This window comes from Sinocyclocheilus rhinocerous, unplaced genomic scaffold (assembly GCF_001515625.1).
Source record: "Sinocyclocheilus rhinocerous isolate Xijiao unplaced genomic scaffold, SAMN03320098_v1.1 scaffold506, whole genome shotgun sequence".
Classification (NCBI taxonomy): domain Eukaryota; kingdom Metazoa; phylum Chordata; class Actinopteri; order Cypriniformes; family Cyprinidae; genus Sinocyclocheilus; species Sinocyclocheilus rhinocerous.
In genome coordinates this window covers 58,504-73,983 of record NW_015647040.1, presented here as the reverse complement: position 1 = coordinate 73,983, position 15,480 = coordinate 58,504, and the positions used below count along the sequence as shown (strand labels likewise).

Genomic DNA, 15,480 nt, shown 5'->3' with positions numbered 1-15,480 from the left:
CTCTCCTCCTCACCGTGCATTAGGACGATATAGACACACGTCCTCTTCCAGGCAGATTTGTAACATTTTCTGTTGATTGGAAATTCTTAATTATTGCCCTGATGGTGGAAATGGGAATTTTCACTGCTCTACCTCTTTTCTTAAAGCCACTTCACTAATTAGTGAAGCTCAATTATCTTAATTGTGTCCAATGTGTATTAGAGAAAAACATTTATGTCATAATGATATTTCCCCCCATTTTAAATTCTTATTCTCCAATGAAAGGTTAGATTTATGTGAATTTTTTAAATAAAAGATCAAAATGATTAACAATGCAGATTTATTTTCACAGCCTTCTTTGATCATATTTACCAAGGGTGCCAATAATTCTGACCACGACTGTGTAAAAACAACACACTGAATTTGTTAAATTGCAAGGAAATTCCATATTATGGAATTTACATAGAGGTCAGGGACATAATTGTTAGTTGTATTATATTTCTTTATTATGTTTATAATACACTAAATGAACAAATTTAATTGGCTAATTCAACCCCCGCCCCCCCCCCGAAATACTGAAAACACTTAAAACAGGCTAAAATGGTCTTCTAGTACCCTAGTCGATCAAAAACAGCGAGCTTGGAAGACCAACAGAACGGTTTCGATTATTTTAAGAAGGTTTTGGCCATTTTTCACAACACCAGCTTCTTTTGGACCAACTTGACCAAATTTGGTCTGGGTGGGAGACCATCCAGACCAGTTTAAACCAGCAAACAACCTGAGGCTGATGTATTTTTCAGCAGGGTTATGTGCTGGATGGGTGAAAAAGCCAGAAAAGACAAAAAGAGAAAAAATGTTCTGGAAAAAGTGAGCTAAAAGAGAGCATATAATCACTCCATAAATAATAAGGAACATGCCAGTGGTCATCTTTCAAATGCAGCTCCATTATAAAGTACCACAGAAGGAGAATAAATCAGACTGTAGAGCCGGAACCCCCACAGAGTAAACAGAGCAATGTGAGGTTTACCTGAGAGAATGAGGCCACTTGAGGGGCCTGAGAGGCCAGTGGGATGGCAGGAGGTCTCTCTGTATATGGAGGAGGAGGCTTGTGAGTTGGAGGGAGGTCAATCCTGTAGAGGGACGAAAACCAACAACAATCAAAGGATGTATATCACTGACTGCACATGTCGCATGACTCAAAAGCTTACAGTGACCCCAAAGTATCTGGACACATTTAAGCATTACATAAAATATCAAACCAAGTGGCATTTATTTTGTAGAAATATACTGTTTAGACACTGTTTTCAGGCTAAACATTTCACAAAAATAAGTTTGTTAGACGATAAAACAATATAATACTTTTTGGAGTGGCTGTTTTGTCTTGATGTCAGAAGATGGAGGAAATGCTAAGACTAGACTAAAGTATGAAATGTGTTTAGTCTGAGGAACAATAACAACCACACCTTCTTTTAGTTCTGGGAACAGAATGGAACTTTTTGTCTGTTTTACATCCATATCAAGACTGCCAATTTTTGAGCTGAACACAAAATAATCTCATTCTCAAATGAATCTGAGAGTGTGTGTCCCAGCTCCCACACGTCCTATGCATGGTGTCAACTTTTGACTCAATCACCTTCACCAGCCACTAAAAATGGCCTCCATGTCTCCAAGCCCCTACAGTCACACTGAAACATACTTTCTCATGCTCTCTGGACCTCTAAACTAAACACCAGCAGGCCACAATGGACCCCATCTAGAGTAACTTTGTGTGGGTATACATGTGGGCGGAGGTGTATATTAGTGATATACATAAATACAACTGGAGCTCATTTTAAAACTTCAAACAATACTGAGAGAAATGGAAACAAGTGACTTTGTCTTTTGATTTGACTTGTGAATCACTGCAGTGGCTGCAATCAAAAAATAAATAAATAAATAAATAAATAAATACTATACATATATACATGCTTTACATATGCTACTCTCCAGTGCATCAATAACTAAATAAAATGTATAAATAAAAGCTTATAAAATTACTTACAATCTGATATTGACCACAACTAAACCATCATCATACAGATTAATTACATATATGCCCTGTGCACAGATTTTATGGGATAAGCTCATGCTTGACCTGTTTTTGAACCACTTCTTTCCACAACCCCTCCCAAGCCTGCATGTACAGTACCAATCTAAAACACAAATTATCAAATGTACTACATTACCACTACCCCGAATGTAAATATTGCCCTGGCATTTCTTCACTTATGTTATGCCACCATGTACGAAAATATAAAAACATATATACTAATACCAAAAGAGTTTCTAAAAATATTATCTAGAAAATACATACATTGCATTTTTACATATTTATATGTATTTTTACACTAAGGTTAAAAAGTTTGTGGTCAGTAAGAATTTTTTAAAAAAGAACTGAATACTTTTATTCAGCAAGGACACATAGAACTAATCAAAAGTGAGAGTGAAGACTTTTACATTGTTACAAAATAATACTGTTTTAAATAAATGCTGTTCTTTTGAAAAAATAAATGAATAAATAAATGTATCTCAGTTTCCACAAAAATATGAAGCCACAGCAACTGTTTTCGACAATGATAATAATAATAATAATAATAATAATAAATAAATAAATAATTTAAAATAAATATTATTTTATTTTGCTGAAAATAAATTGTAATGATTTTTCACAGTTTTAACTGTTTTTTTACACTATTAAATTAATTGTAGCCTTGATGATTATAGTGATCTTATACACTTTATATGCCTATTTATTTCTACCCATTAATAAAGTAGCCTATAAAGTTAGATTTAAACACCTAAAAATAAAACATTTATAATTCAATTCAAATTGTCTTTTCAAAATAAAAATTGCCTCAGGTGACAGTGGAATTCTGTAAATGTTTTAATACACAGACTTTTTTCCCCACTGAATTTTTCCTTGAATCTCCTATAGCACTCCTTTGCAGCCCCCTGGGCTCCAGTTTGAATATCCTTGTACTAAAGTTCCATTGACGTGCTTGAGATGGTTTCCTGGTTGATACTTCTTCCTCATCCATAATCTCTCTGTCTCTCTCTGTATCTTCCTCAATTTACTCTCTTATTGATATCACCCTTCAATTTCTGCTTTGATACGGATGAGTTTTGACATGGTGCAACTGAGAGGAGTGGTCTCAAATCCCTAACTGTGATGGATTAATGTCTATTGACCTTCTGCTTTGTAGCCCCAGGCATTGGGAGGTCCTAAGGGTTGACCTGCCCTGACCTTGAATTCCCAGAATGCCTAATATATGGAAAGATACCTTTCCTTACTCCCTGGATTTAGATACTACCCAAAAGGTCATCCACAGAATGGCATAAAGATAGTCTATAGCCATTATAAACAAATGAGGAATCTTAAGCCTTCACTGCTGGTTTGAAAAGCATTGACAGCCAGTGAGAACAAGCTCTTAAAGGGGTCATATGATGTTGCTAAAAAGAACATTATTTTGTGTATTTGGTTTAATGAAATGTGTTTATGCGGTTTAATTTTCAAAAAACATTATTTTCCACATACTGTACATTATTGTGTGGGGGCGTGTTTAAACGAGGCGTTTTAGGAGGGCGTGGACCAGTCTTAACTTTTATTAAGAATATCTCTTTAGGTTTGAGACTTTAGTCTTTGCAACTTTAGGGATCTTATCTATTCACGAACAGCTTGTAACACTCCAAAGAGAAAGGAAAACTTGAAATCGCATCATATGACACCTTTAAAATACTAAGTTCGTTCACACCTTTTGGTTAAAAACCCTTTAGGGAAAACATGCGAACTGTGACCTCTCCTCATAAATTTTTGCCATTGTGCATCCATAAGCTCCACATTCCTCAAGGGATCAACTTTGCCTTTGTTTTTCCACTTCCTGTGAACATTAATCTCCAACCATTAGTAGTACATTGTTTTGTATAATTGATTTTCAATGGACTATCAGCCTGTCTAATGTGTCCCCTGCCCTCCCTACATGAAGTCTAAACCGGACGGAGATGGAAAAGTGTACAACAGTGTTTTATGACTCATTAAGTTTATGGACTATATAAAGTATATGGACTCACATTAGCATTTCCCATGAAAAGGTATGGTCGAAATAGAGGATTAAAAGCAGTCTATGTGATTCATGGACTAGAGAGGATATGTCTATTAGTGTATTTGTGTAGCACACGCAGGAAAAGACGCAGACAGGTCTGGATACTCTCACTGGATCCACCTGGATGTCCAAAGAGCCCAAACAAGGGCCAACATTTTAGACTTTGCATCAAAGAGGGAATGAGATTGTATTGTTCTCATGTATTTTTCTCTCTTTTCATCTCTCTCACTTATATATTGAATACACAGTTGAAGGTCAGATTAATTTGTTTTCCTTGTCAGACAGCTTGGAACATTTTCCAATTGTCTTGATTTTAAGCCAAGACCTTGACATATAAACTACTTTAATACTTTAAATGCTGCCATATCATCTAGTGAAGGACAATTCAAGGTCACTTTAGATGAATGGGAGCTATTAAAACAAAGTAAAAAAAACTAAATGATCATGACATATTTGAAATAAATGTGGAAAGCTCAAATAAATCCGATCAAAATGGCAAAACCTTTAAAAAAAATTACCTCTTGAAGCATTTGAGGGAAGCGCATTTTCTCATCCTTTACTATACTGGGTATAAAATCAGATCTAAATGTCAAGAGTTATGTGGACATTTTTTGCTTTCATTCCTGCAAAAGCGCTGTGGATCAGCGTCACAACGCTGCTTATCTCTCGCAGAGTCCCTGCTGTCTCCAGCGCAGAGGCAGCATCATCCATCAGACCAAGCCCAGCTGTCCCACCACACTGATCTGCATGCAGCCTGCAGCCAAAGCAAAGCCGAGCCAAGACACACGGAGGCTGAACAGGGATCAGCCGAAACAGATAAGAGCGTCTCTTTCACCTCTTCTGAGAGTGATGCTTCTGACAGCACTGCTGAGAAGTTTCACAGGCTCACTTGAAGATAGATGATGTTGATAAAGATAGCACAGCAGAAAACAAGTAATAAATAAAAAGTATCAGTCAACAATTCAGCTAATTTGAAAACCCTGGGGGTCGTTCTCACAGGATGAGTTCTTTTGTAATTGCTATTATTTGAATAGCCAATTATTTACAGAACGTCAAAGCCATGAACCTTCATTTCTACTTAATAGATGCATGCAGATGTATTATAGTAATATTTATTCTAAACTGACTTTTTTGGGAAACAATGTAAAAGTCTTTACTGCATCCTTGATGAATAAAAGTGTTAATTCCCTTTTGAACGATGGTATACATCTACTAAAAGTTAATTTTTAAGAGCAAAGCTAACAGACAGCTAAAAGCTATGAACTCCAGAATGCATCCTGTGTGAACTTCCCCTTAGCTGTCATGTTTGGATAACAAGCTCAGGTTATATTACAACAGAGACTACAATGGAGGGCTTGAAAAAAAAGAGACAACTCTGAGACAAATGTTAAGGTCCACAAATCATATGGAGTCCAGACGTTTGAGCGCTGAGAATTGTCCGCCTGCTGCTTTTCCCCTGTTCCCTGATACAATTTTCCCTGTGAACAGCTGTATCACGCGAGACTCCACTGTGACCTCACCTCATGAGAACTGCATCCATCACTAAAGCAAGAAAACATGATTTTTTTGTTATGTTTGCTTAACTATTTATATTCTTGTATTTACACTAGTTCTTTCTTTTATAGAAAGCCAGAAGAATGTCCCATATTCAGTGTTATCTCTGCTGACACAAACACTAACAACCTGTGGTAAACTTACAATGGCGGGTCCTTGACAGAATAAAAATATCTACAACAAATCTATGTGGTCTTATGTGGGCACAACACATTTGTAAACGTAGGTTAACAGTGTAATTTGTATATTTATATGGTCAATAACAACTGGGCGAACATATCTCAGTTCGTATTATTTAAATGCTTGCCTGTCTGAGACAATCTTGACAAGAAAGATTTTTTCTAGCTGCTTTAAGCTACTTCCAACCTTCAAAAAGCAAAAGACCAGTTTGTTTCCTCCAGTTTACCATCAACGCTTGATCGTTTGACCATTTGTTTGACAGTTGCTGCACATTTAACAGTCATTTTTCTACCCAACACTGAAACTAAACAGTGTGCAAAAGTTCCCTTACAAAAATTAACCATGGTTTTACTACAAAACAAAAAACAAAACATTGTTACTGTAGTTAAACCATGGTAACCACAAATTAAACCATGGTTTTGCTACACTAACCATAGTTTAACCATGGTATTTGTAGTAAAACTGTGGTTATACAAATGGTAATCAATACGCCAAAAAACATGAAACACTTTTACTATAATAAAACCTTGATTCATTTTCATAAAGGTTTCTACAACCATACACAGCACATTCAAATTTAAAGAGTAAGTTTTCCAATTTTCAACCAGCTTTGTATTGTTACAATGTTGGTAGTATAAGTAAATGAACAATGTGTATTATTTTTCCATTTTATGTGCACCATATTCTCTCCACTTATTTGTCAGCAAAAGTCTGCTGGATGACGTAAAACGCATCATCTGGCGAACTTTTGACCGCTTCAGGGCTTCTGTGAAAACTACAGATTGTACTTCATCACACAGAAGTCACTTTCAAACCAAGCAGCTTTCTTTTGGTCAGTGAGGTGAATTTGTGTTGCAACTTGAACCTGTTGCAAAATCTGCATGGGCAAAACTTTCGCCCCCACACAAAAATCCCAATTACATGAAATTAATTACATGAAATCCTATTAAAATGACTGAATTTTGTCCACGAAAATTAATCTAACAACGGTAAATGTGACTGCACCTTTAAACACCATTTAGTATATTAATGGTGGTCTATTGTAAACAACTCATTCTAGCAATGAATCATTTCATGTTATACTTTTGCACAGTAAAAGAAATGCTAACCCAGGGTTAAAAAGTAGTGCTAACACTACAACTGCGAGACGCCACTTCACCAGGGATTAATTATTGCCCTTAAACCAAGATTAACAAGATGATAACCCAGGGTCAAGTGCAGCGTGAAAAACCCTGTGGAGCAGACACTCTAAGAAGCATATGAAGCCCAGTTTGGAGCTGCTTTTTGAAGGCTGTGGGAAAAGGGAGACCTCCAGGCTGGCTGAAATGAGACGTCTGTGGGCTCATGTCTCGAGACACTCTCAGTGACAGAACAATAAAGCGGCTCTTTTTGCAAGAACCAAACAAAAACAACTGAAAAATCAACATACTTTGTCAAAAAAGGAACTAGCTGAAGCTCTTTTGCCTACACAAGTTCTGAAATGATGTATCGTGTGGTAGTCTCTGTATACTGCGAAAGCAAATACACAACTGTAGTCTATTGTGACTAGTCTCTCTCTGTGATGACATGCAGTTGCCTTTCCAGGAAACAAAAGGAAACCATCTGATGTTGCTCCCACTAGAATAGAACATTTACAGTCTTGACTGGGTTTCTGGGCTCAGTTATAATTGACCAGACAAAATCTATTATGGCTAAGGCGGCTAATCAAAGGTTAAGCCATAAAGAGGTGCTGTAGCGTGAAATGCCTCGTTCTGACAGGCCAACAGGTGAGCCGTACAGAGCTGAAGCAGAGTGTAATGTACTTAATGATATCCTGACTGGACAAACTACAGTCTTCAATAAACTATTCACTTCAATAAAACACATATGTGACTCTGAGCAAATCGGTTTGGCATGTTAGACCAAAACTGTAACACATGATCACATCAATGAGCACAAAAAGCTACTAAGAATCCGGTTTCATGCAATGTTCTCCAGTCAAAGTGAAGTCTGTAAGGTCAGTGAACGAAGGGTTGTAATAGTTAAGTTTTATTCTGTCATTCCAGGTTCAAAGGACGGTCAGGAAGTTGCTGAGGAAGCATGGTAATGATTAAATAATTCACCAGGTAAGTGCCCATGTACTGCCCCAACTGTCCTACACACTGAAGGTCTACGTGTGGCAAAGCAGGGGACTGTGAGTCAAAATATCTCAGATATCTGACACTCACACGGCATGTATCAGTGCTATTTTAATATATTCAGAGGTCTGTATCCAGGAAACAATTTTATGATTTTAGAATGTTTTCTTAACTATCCATTTAATTTATCAAAAGTTTTTTTTTGGAACGTTCTGGGAAAACATCCCCCCCCCAAATTTTATAAATAACATTATCAGAATGTTTCATTTTTAACATTATGAAAATTTCATGTATTTATTTTTATATATATTTCCATATTGCAAAAATTATTCCACTAAGTGAGTTATAGTACCCACAAAAGTGTAGTTTTCAAATTTTAATATGACTAAACATGCAAAATGTTAAACAGGATAGGGCAAAAATACAATCTAACAACAAAAAAATTGAAGTTAAAATCAATAAGCCAATACAACACTTAGATTAACCACTGTAGACTATTAAACTAAAACAGTTAATTCATTAGCTCATGGATTTAATTATTTAAAACAATACATTTAAAGAATATTATACTAACAAATGTATGAAAAATGTACGTTTTGAGTATCTTTAGTAAACCTAAAAATATTGAAAGGATATTCGTGTTTTACAGAACATTCTGAACATTGCTCTCTGTTAATTGTTAACTGTTAGCCGCTAACATTGCTGTAATGTATTTGGGAATAAAGATGGTAATCTTGCAGATCTTATCCTGCATGTTGTTAAGTGACCATTCCAGTAAATGTCAGATCATCTGTAGTTGAAGATATTGCATATACTCACACTTTATCTGTGTATGTGGGTGGGGGAGCCTTGCGTGCTGTGATGAGGACGATGGTGAAGACGGTGATGAGGAAGAGTGCCAGCACAGCTCCCATCACGGCCCCAGCAATAGCCATGGAGGATGTCATCTGCTTCTGAGACACGTCTGAAATGCACCGCAACACAGTGAGCAAAAACAAAAGCTAATTAAAGCTGCAGATCAAGCGGTGCGTGCTACAGAGCTCCTGAAATGTCGCCTTTTTAAAGGCTGTGCCACGCCCCCCCCCGGTAACCCCCCCATGTGAAACTCAGACCAGCCCTGATGGCCGCAGATTCCAACATGTGTGCAATGTTTCAAGAGTTTTCGAGTATGTTAAGGGCCCCAAAACCCCCAAAAACCTTGAAAGAAAAATAATAATAATAATAATAATCCTTAGAAAAACAATAGGGCCTGCGCCTTACCGGCTTGGGCCCTAATAATAAGAAACGGAGCAATTCCAATAGGGTCCTCACACCATCGGTGCTCGGGCCCTAATTAATGAATAAACACAGCCATGCAAAACTGGAGGTACATCAAGTTCCACTAAAATTATCTTCAGTGTGTTACAATACAAGACAAAAAATACTGCTGATCTTGGCACAGAACAGCTAAATGCCACAAATTACAACAAAAAGCACAAAACAGCAAAGCAAAGCCTGTTAAAGCAACTCACAGCTGTATGTAACACGCTAAAGCTCAGCATGTGTCGATGATTGCAAAAGACAAACAACAAAACAGCAAGAGACCACAAGGCAACTCAGTTAAATAAAGATGTGACAACCCCAACAGTGAGGACAGAGTCAGCAAAAAATGAAAGCTCATACAGCCAGAACAATTGAGAAAATAAATAAATAAATAAATATATTTTGTATTTATTTACAACTAAATAATAAAAAATTATTTGTTACAAATTTACATTTTACATAAGAAGAAAATGTGTGGAAGGTAATGACTTGATTTAAAGGGGTCATATGATGTTGCTAAAAAGAACATTATTTTGTGTATTTGGTGTAATGAAATGCATTTATGCGGTTTAAGGTTAAAAAAACACATTATTTTCCACATACTGTACATTATTGTTTCTCCTCTATGCCCCGCCTTTCTGAAACGCATCGATTTTTTACAAAGCTCATCGGTCTGAAAAGGCGAGGTGTGCTGTGATTGGCCAGCTATCCAGTGTGTTGTGATTGGCCGAATACCTCAAGCGTGTGACGGAAATGTTACGCCCCTTACCATATTGTGAAGCCGTGTCCCGGAGCGACAAGACAAAAACATTAAAACCCATTATAAACGAGGCATTTGTTGCATCCAGTGGGGACATAATTACGGATTATAATGACTTATACTGTCTGACTTTTTACGTTTTGCGTTGCATCGCGCCACGTAAACATAAAACATGTCTGTTAGAACGAGCCGTTTTAGGTAGGCGTGGTTGACTCTTAACTTTTATAAAGAATATCTCTTTGGATTTGAGACTTTAGTCTTTGCAACTTTACAGATCTTCTTTATGCACCAAGAGCTTATAACACTCCAAAGAGAAAGGAAAAATTTAAATCGCATCATATGACCCCTTTAAAAGAAAATATGTAAAATTAAGCTTTCCCCCTTTATTTTTTATAAACCTCAAACCTTTTGTTAGATTTATGCTTAGTACAAGAAAACCGTTTTTTTGTGTTTGCTTATCCAGAGGCCTGTACCTAGCTAACATTTACATTTATACATTTAGCATATGTTTTTTTCCAAAGCTACTTACGAAAGAGGAACAAAAACAATTTAATATTCTGGAAAAGTTGAAAACTTTTTTTCTTTTCTTTTTTTTTAATGTTTTAGGGAACATTTTTTTCTTGTTTATGCAAATGTTGTGAATAACATTATCAAAATGTTTCTTTTTTTCTCATTTTGCAAATTTCCTGTATTTGTTGCTAAAGTACCAAAATCGTTCCACTAAGTGAGTTATCGTGGCCACAAAAGTGTAGTTTCAAACTTTAATATGACTAAATTTCTCACTTTTTGTCAACATGAACCCAAAGTAAAAAAAAAATTGTCTTTGTAATTTCCTTTTTTTTTTTTTTTGAACATTATGTTTATTGGGTTTTTCCAAGTTAAACACAACATATAAAATACAGAATAATCTGAATAAATCAATCCCATATACACTGTCCAATAACATGCCCCAAACATCTAACCAATAGTGCAACAAATAAGCCGTAAATAATATTAAACAAGAAATCATAGTGTAATTTCCTTTCTAATGTCTTTCCATTCAAAATAATATGAAATGGTTATTTCATATTAACCAATTGTTATTTATTTAGGAATTATTTAAGCAAACTTACATCTTTTCAGCTCTTATCTTGATTTGTAACACCAACTTTTCAAAATCAAATCAGTTCATAACGAATAAAATATTGTTATGAACAATATTGTTTTCTTATTTTTACCCTTCAATGTGTCAAAATGAGAGTAAAATGGGGAGAAAACAGCAGTTCATAATGACTTGATGTTTAAATATTTTACTGTAAAATGAAACCGAAAATATTTATTTAATAATATTTTTTTGCAATGCACATTTAAACTTGACACCCACATTCCCGTTACACAAGGGCAGATGCCAGTGAATACATTTGTATTTTACAGTGCACATCCTCTTTCCTGGTGGATTTAATGTTGGAGTAATTGTTAATGGAATGAGAACTAGCTGTTTGTTGTTATGGCGAGTCAGGTGGACGGGTGGGTTGTGCAGCGGTTGGCAGGGGCAAGCTGTAGTCAGCCAGCTCTAAGGCTCAGTAATTAGGACCTCCTGCTGCCCTCCTTTAAAGCCTGCTGTTACTGTCTCTCCCACCCCACAGTGCTCTTATGCTTTGCTGCACTCCTCCTTCCAGCTTTCCCTTTCACTCTCTTTTTCTGTCATTACTACCTCCTCTCTCGTTCGTTTTTTCGCTGAGTTTCACATTCTTGCGCAACTTAATTTAGCAAGTGCACCAGAATCAATGAGGTTTCTAGCTTGTTATCCCCACAACGGGACTCCTGTAAAAGGATTACATCCATTAATTAAGATTAATTAAACTCAGAGTACCCTTTTGGATAATCAACAGACTACTTAGCCAAGAGGGTGGAACAACGACACCATATTACCCAACTTTGCCACCTGACCCATGGTATGAAGCTCCATAGTTTGCGGTCGTTGACAATGTGGTATTCAAGAAAAAAGCATTTGTTTTTTCTGCCTCCTTTGTGTTTTTTCTCTAACACAAATCAATTGAACGTATTATCGAGTGTTTTCCCTTAAGGTTTTATGGTCACGAACCCAATAATTACCACAGTGCTGTTACTGTTAGCTCACCTCTGCTCTCACAGGAGAACAGAACAGGATGTTCAGTCACAAGTCATTCAATAGTGATCGTTTAAGTGTAGCAAGCGGTAAATATTTGACCTGCTGAGCACACGTCCGGCTCATGAGGGGTCTGACAGAAGCTGGCACTGGAAGAATAAAGACAGTGAGAGCAGGAGGTCGAGGGCGTAAGGTGTCAGAAGGAGAGGGGATTGTGGCTAAAAACCAGCCCTGGGATGGAGAATGTTAGCCAATTTTGGCACTGAATTGGAGGTTTGGCACAGTGGTGATTCAACCACGCTTGTGACAGATCTTTGCACAGCAAGTCCATACGGCAATATTGGAAGGCAGTGTAATAAAAATATAATTTCTGCTGCTTGTGAAGAGTTAAAAGTGAAGCGTGTAATTTCAGTGCCTCTAGGACTGGGCAATATGGCTAAAAGCATTATCACAATATTTTTTCCCCTTATATAATTTTATATTGATTTTTCAATATCACAATATTCATTTTATACCATTAAAGGGGAAGGAAATGCAAATGTGGAATGCATTTTTTACCCCTCTAATGGTATGAAATGAATACTGTGACAAATATTTTTTTTTGTTAGACCTCGAGAATAAATATAATTTCGTGGTAAACTCCACAAAGTAAGCTACTTTTAAATTTAGGGCCCCATAAAATCTGTTATGCTTTTCACCCCCAAATTTGATTAGTTTTATTATTATTTTCTCCCCAAATTCTGTTTTCTGTTTAAATTTTTTTAAATTTTAAATGAGAGGCCATCATTCTACCGTCTGGCGGGTAATACCACAGATGGGCCCCCCACAGTGAGTCACAAGACCCTTTACAGTTCAATTCAGCAAGGGTTAAAGCTGTCGTTCGCTGCACAATATTCACCTAAAAAAATACAAATAATAAAGCCACAGACATTTGGTTTATTCACTTTTAATCTAAATAAAAAAAATTATTTCCCATGTGAAAAAGATACACTTTAGAGACACTTTAACATACTTATTACAAAAATAACATACTTTAGATTATTTTCGCACTTTGTTTTTGGACACTTAATTGCATGTTAATTGAAATTAAATAAAAATGTATTATAGTTTTAATTAATATTACATTTAATTAGTTGAACATTGGAGTGTTTTAAGCAGTAGGACTTTATACTTTTGTTATCTTTGAAATTTGGTTAAAGTCTGCTAATGAATGAACTGACAAGCATTTATGGAAAACTAAAATATACTTTAATTTCAAAATATATCAGCTTTAAAATGTAACTACAAATAACACACATCAATTGAAATTAAAATAGTTAACATGCTTTACGACATTAGTCAACACATTAAAATAAGTGCGCTTCTTTATTGAACGATTATTAAAACTTAATGATTTAAAATGTACTTTAAAACAAAACTTTTATGTTGGCATTAATACAAAGTACTCAAGTGTGTAAAGAAAATCATAGAAGTGTACTCTCTTTAAAGAGTTAGCTCACCCAAAAATTCTGTCATTAATTACTCACCCTCATGTCGTTCTAAACCCGTAAGACCTCCGTTCATTTTCGGAACACAAATTAAGATATTTTTGATGAATTCTGAGAGCTCTCTGACCCTGCATAGACTGCAAAGTAATTACCACGATCAAGGTCCAGAAACGTAGCAAGGAGATCGGTAAAATAATCCATGTGACATCAGGGGTTCAATTGTAATTTTACGAAGCTACGAGAATACTTTTTGTACGCAAAGAAAACAAATATAGCGACTTTATTCAACAATTCATCTCTTCCGCATCACCCTGGTGCCATTTTGGAGAATATCCACTGAACGTAAATAGCGTATGCTATTCTGTGTCAGCTGCGTCACGCGGATAGGTTGTTTTCGTTCAAATCAAAGTGTAAACAACGTAGAAAACGTATCCCAGAGAGCTCTCAGAATTAATCAAAAATATCTTAATTTGTGTTCCGAAGATGAACGGAGGTCTTACGGGTTTAGAACGACATGAGGGCGAGTAATTAATGATAGAATTTTCATTTTTGGGTGAACTAACCCTTTAACTACATTAATATTATCCACATGCAGTTTTTTTATTTAAATATACTTTTTGAAATTTAAATATACTACAAGTGCATATTCAATACAAATTAAGGGTTGCTGGATCATACTGTAGTAAACCATAAATAAACTTCTAGAATTTGGTTTTTTGTGTGTTTGTGTGTAAATATACAAGCTTTTTCTTGAGCTATTTCTCTCAATGATCCTCAACAAACATCTTCTGAAATCTGTTGGTCCCTCTTCTGTGGTTCTTTTCTTAAGTGCCGTGACCATAACTCAGGTGCCTTTTAGCGACTCGCTTTAACCCCACTGGACTAAAGACCTTTCACAGGTGAGCCCAGACTTGAACCGTATCCTTTGAAGGTGCTCTCATTCCTTCTAAGAGATGTTTACCAAGCAGATTTAAGATTTCTAGACACTGGTGGAGAAATTCACAGCTCAGCGCAGAGGTGATCCCAGAGTAAAGGAGGATTAAATGGGTTCACACTCACTTGGAGCCGGTTCAGGGGTGGCAGGCATCTTTAAACCTGATTAAAGGGATCAGGTGTTTTTTTTAAACTGACTGCTATGGGTCTCAGATTGTCGTATCAGACACGGACACCCCGTAACTCATTCAACACTCTTGGTGGGTATTTGATAACAGAAGCTGGGTGGGGGATAAAGCACCACAATGTATTCTGGTAAATGTTACATGGGTAACATTGTTGTGTGGGATGTTTATTACAATAATTTTTAATTAGGAATTAGGAAAGTCTTGTCAAGATCGATGTTTGAAAATTGTGGGGGGGAAAACGATATAATTCCTAATTAAAAATTATTGTAATAAAAAAAAAAATGCCATGAGGAAAGGAAACGCATATAGTGCTTAGTATATATGTTTTTATATATTTGTCTTTTAGTAATAGTTAAAGGAACACTCCACTATTTTTGAAAATAGGCTCATTTTCCAACTCCCCTAGAGTTAAACAGGTGAGTTTTACTATTTTCTAATCCATTCAGCCGATCTCCGGGTCTGGCGGTAGCACTTTTAGCAGCAGCTTAGCATAGATCATTGAATCTGATTAGACCGTTAGCATCTCGCTCAAAAATGACCAAACTCTCATTCCGGCGTAATAATCAAGGAACCTTGTTGCCGTACCATGGGTGCAGCAGGCGCAATGATATTACTCAGCGCCTGAAAATAGTCCCCAGCTAGGTAACTTCCAATGGAAGGCACGCTCCCTGTGCAAGCAGGTGGTCATGTTGGTGGAAGTTAGCCTATTTTCAGGTGCTGCGTAATATCATTGC

At 36.3% G+C, this 15,480-nt stretch overlaps 1 protein-coding gene across 2 annotated transcripts in view; it reads right to left on the bottom strand.

Annotated features, from left to right (window-relative positions):
* Positions 1-15,480, bottom strand: part of LOC107708509 (nectin-3-like protein) — a 65,257-nt gene that overhangs the window by 1,061 nt on the left and 48,716 nt on the right. The window contains exons 6-7 of one of the 2 annotated variants that reach the window (XM_016512773.1): positions 8,789-8,933; positions 1,007-1,109 (exon numbers count right to left, since the gene is read on the bottom strand). In XM_016512773.1, the coding sequence (XP_016368259.1) occupies positions 1,007-1,109; positions 8,789-8,933 (248 nt within the window). The remainder of the gene's footprint in view (positions 1-1,006; positions 1,110-8,788; positions 8,934-15,480) is intronic. The other variant, XM_016512774.1, reaches the window with a different exon arrangement.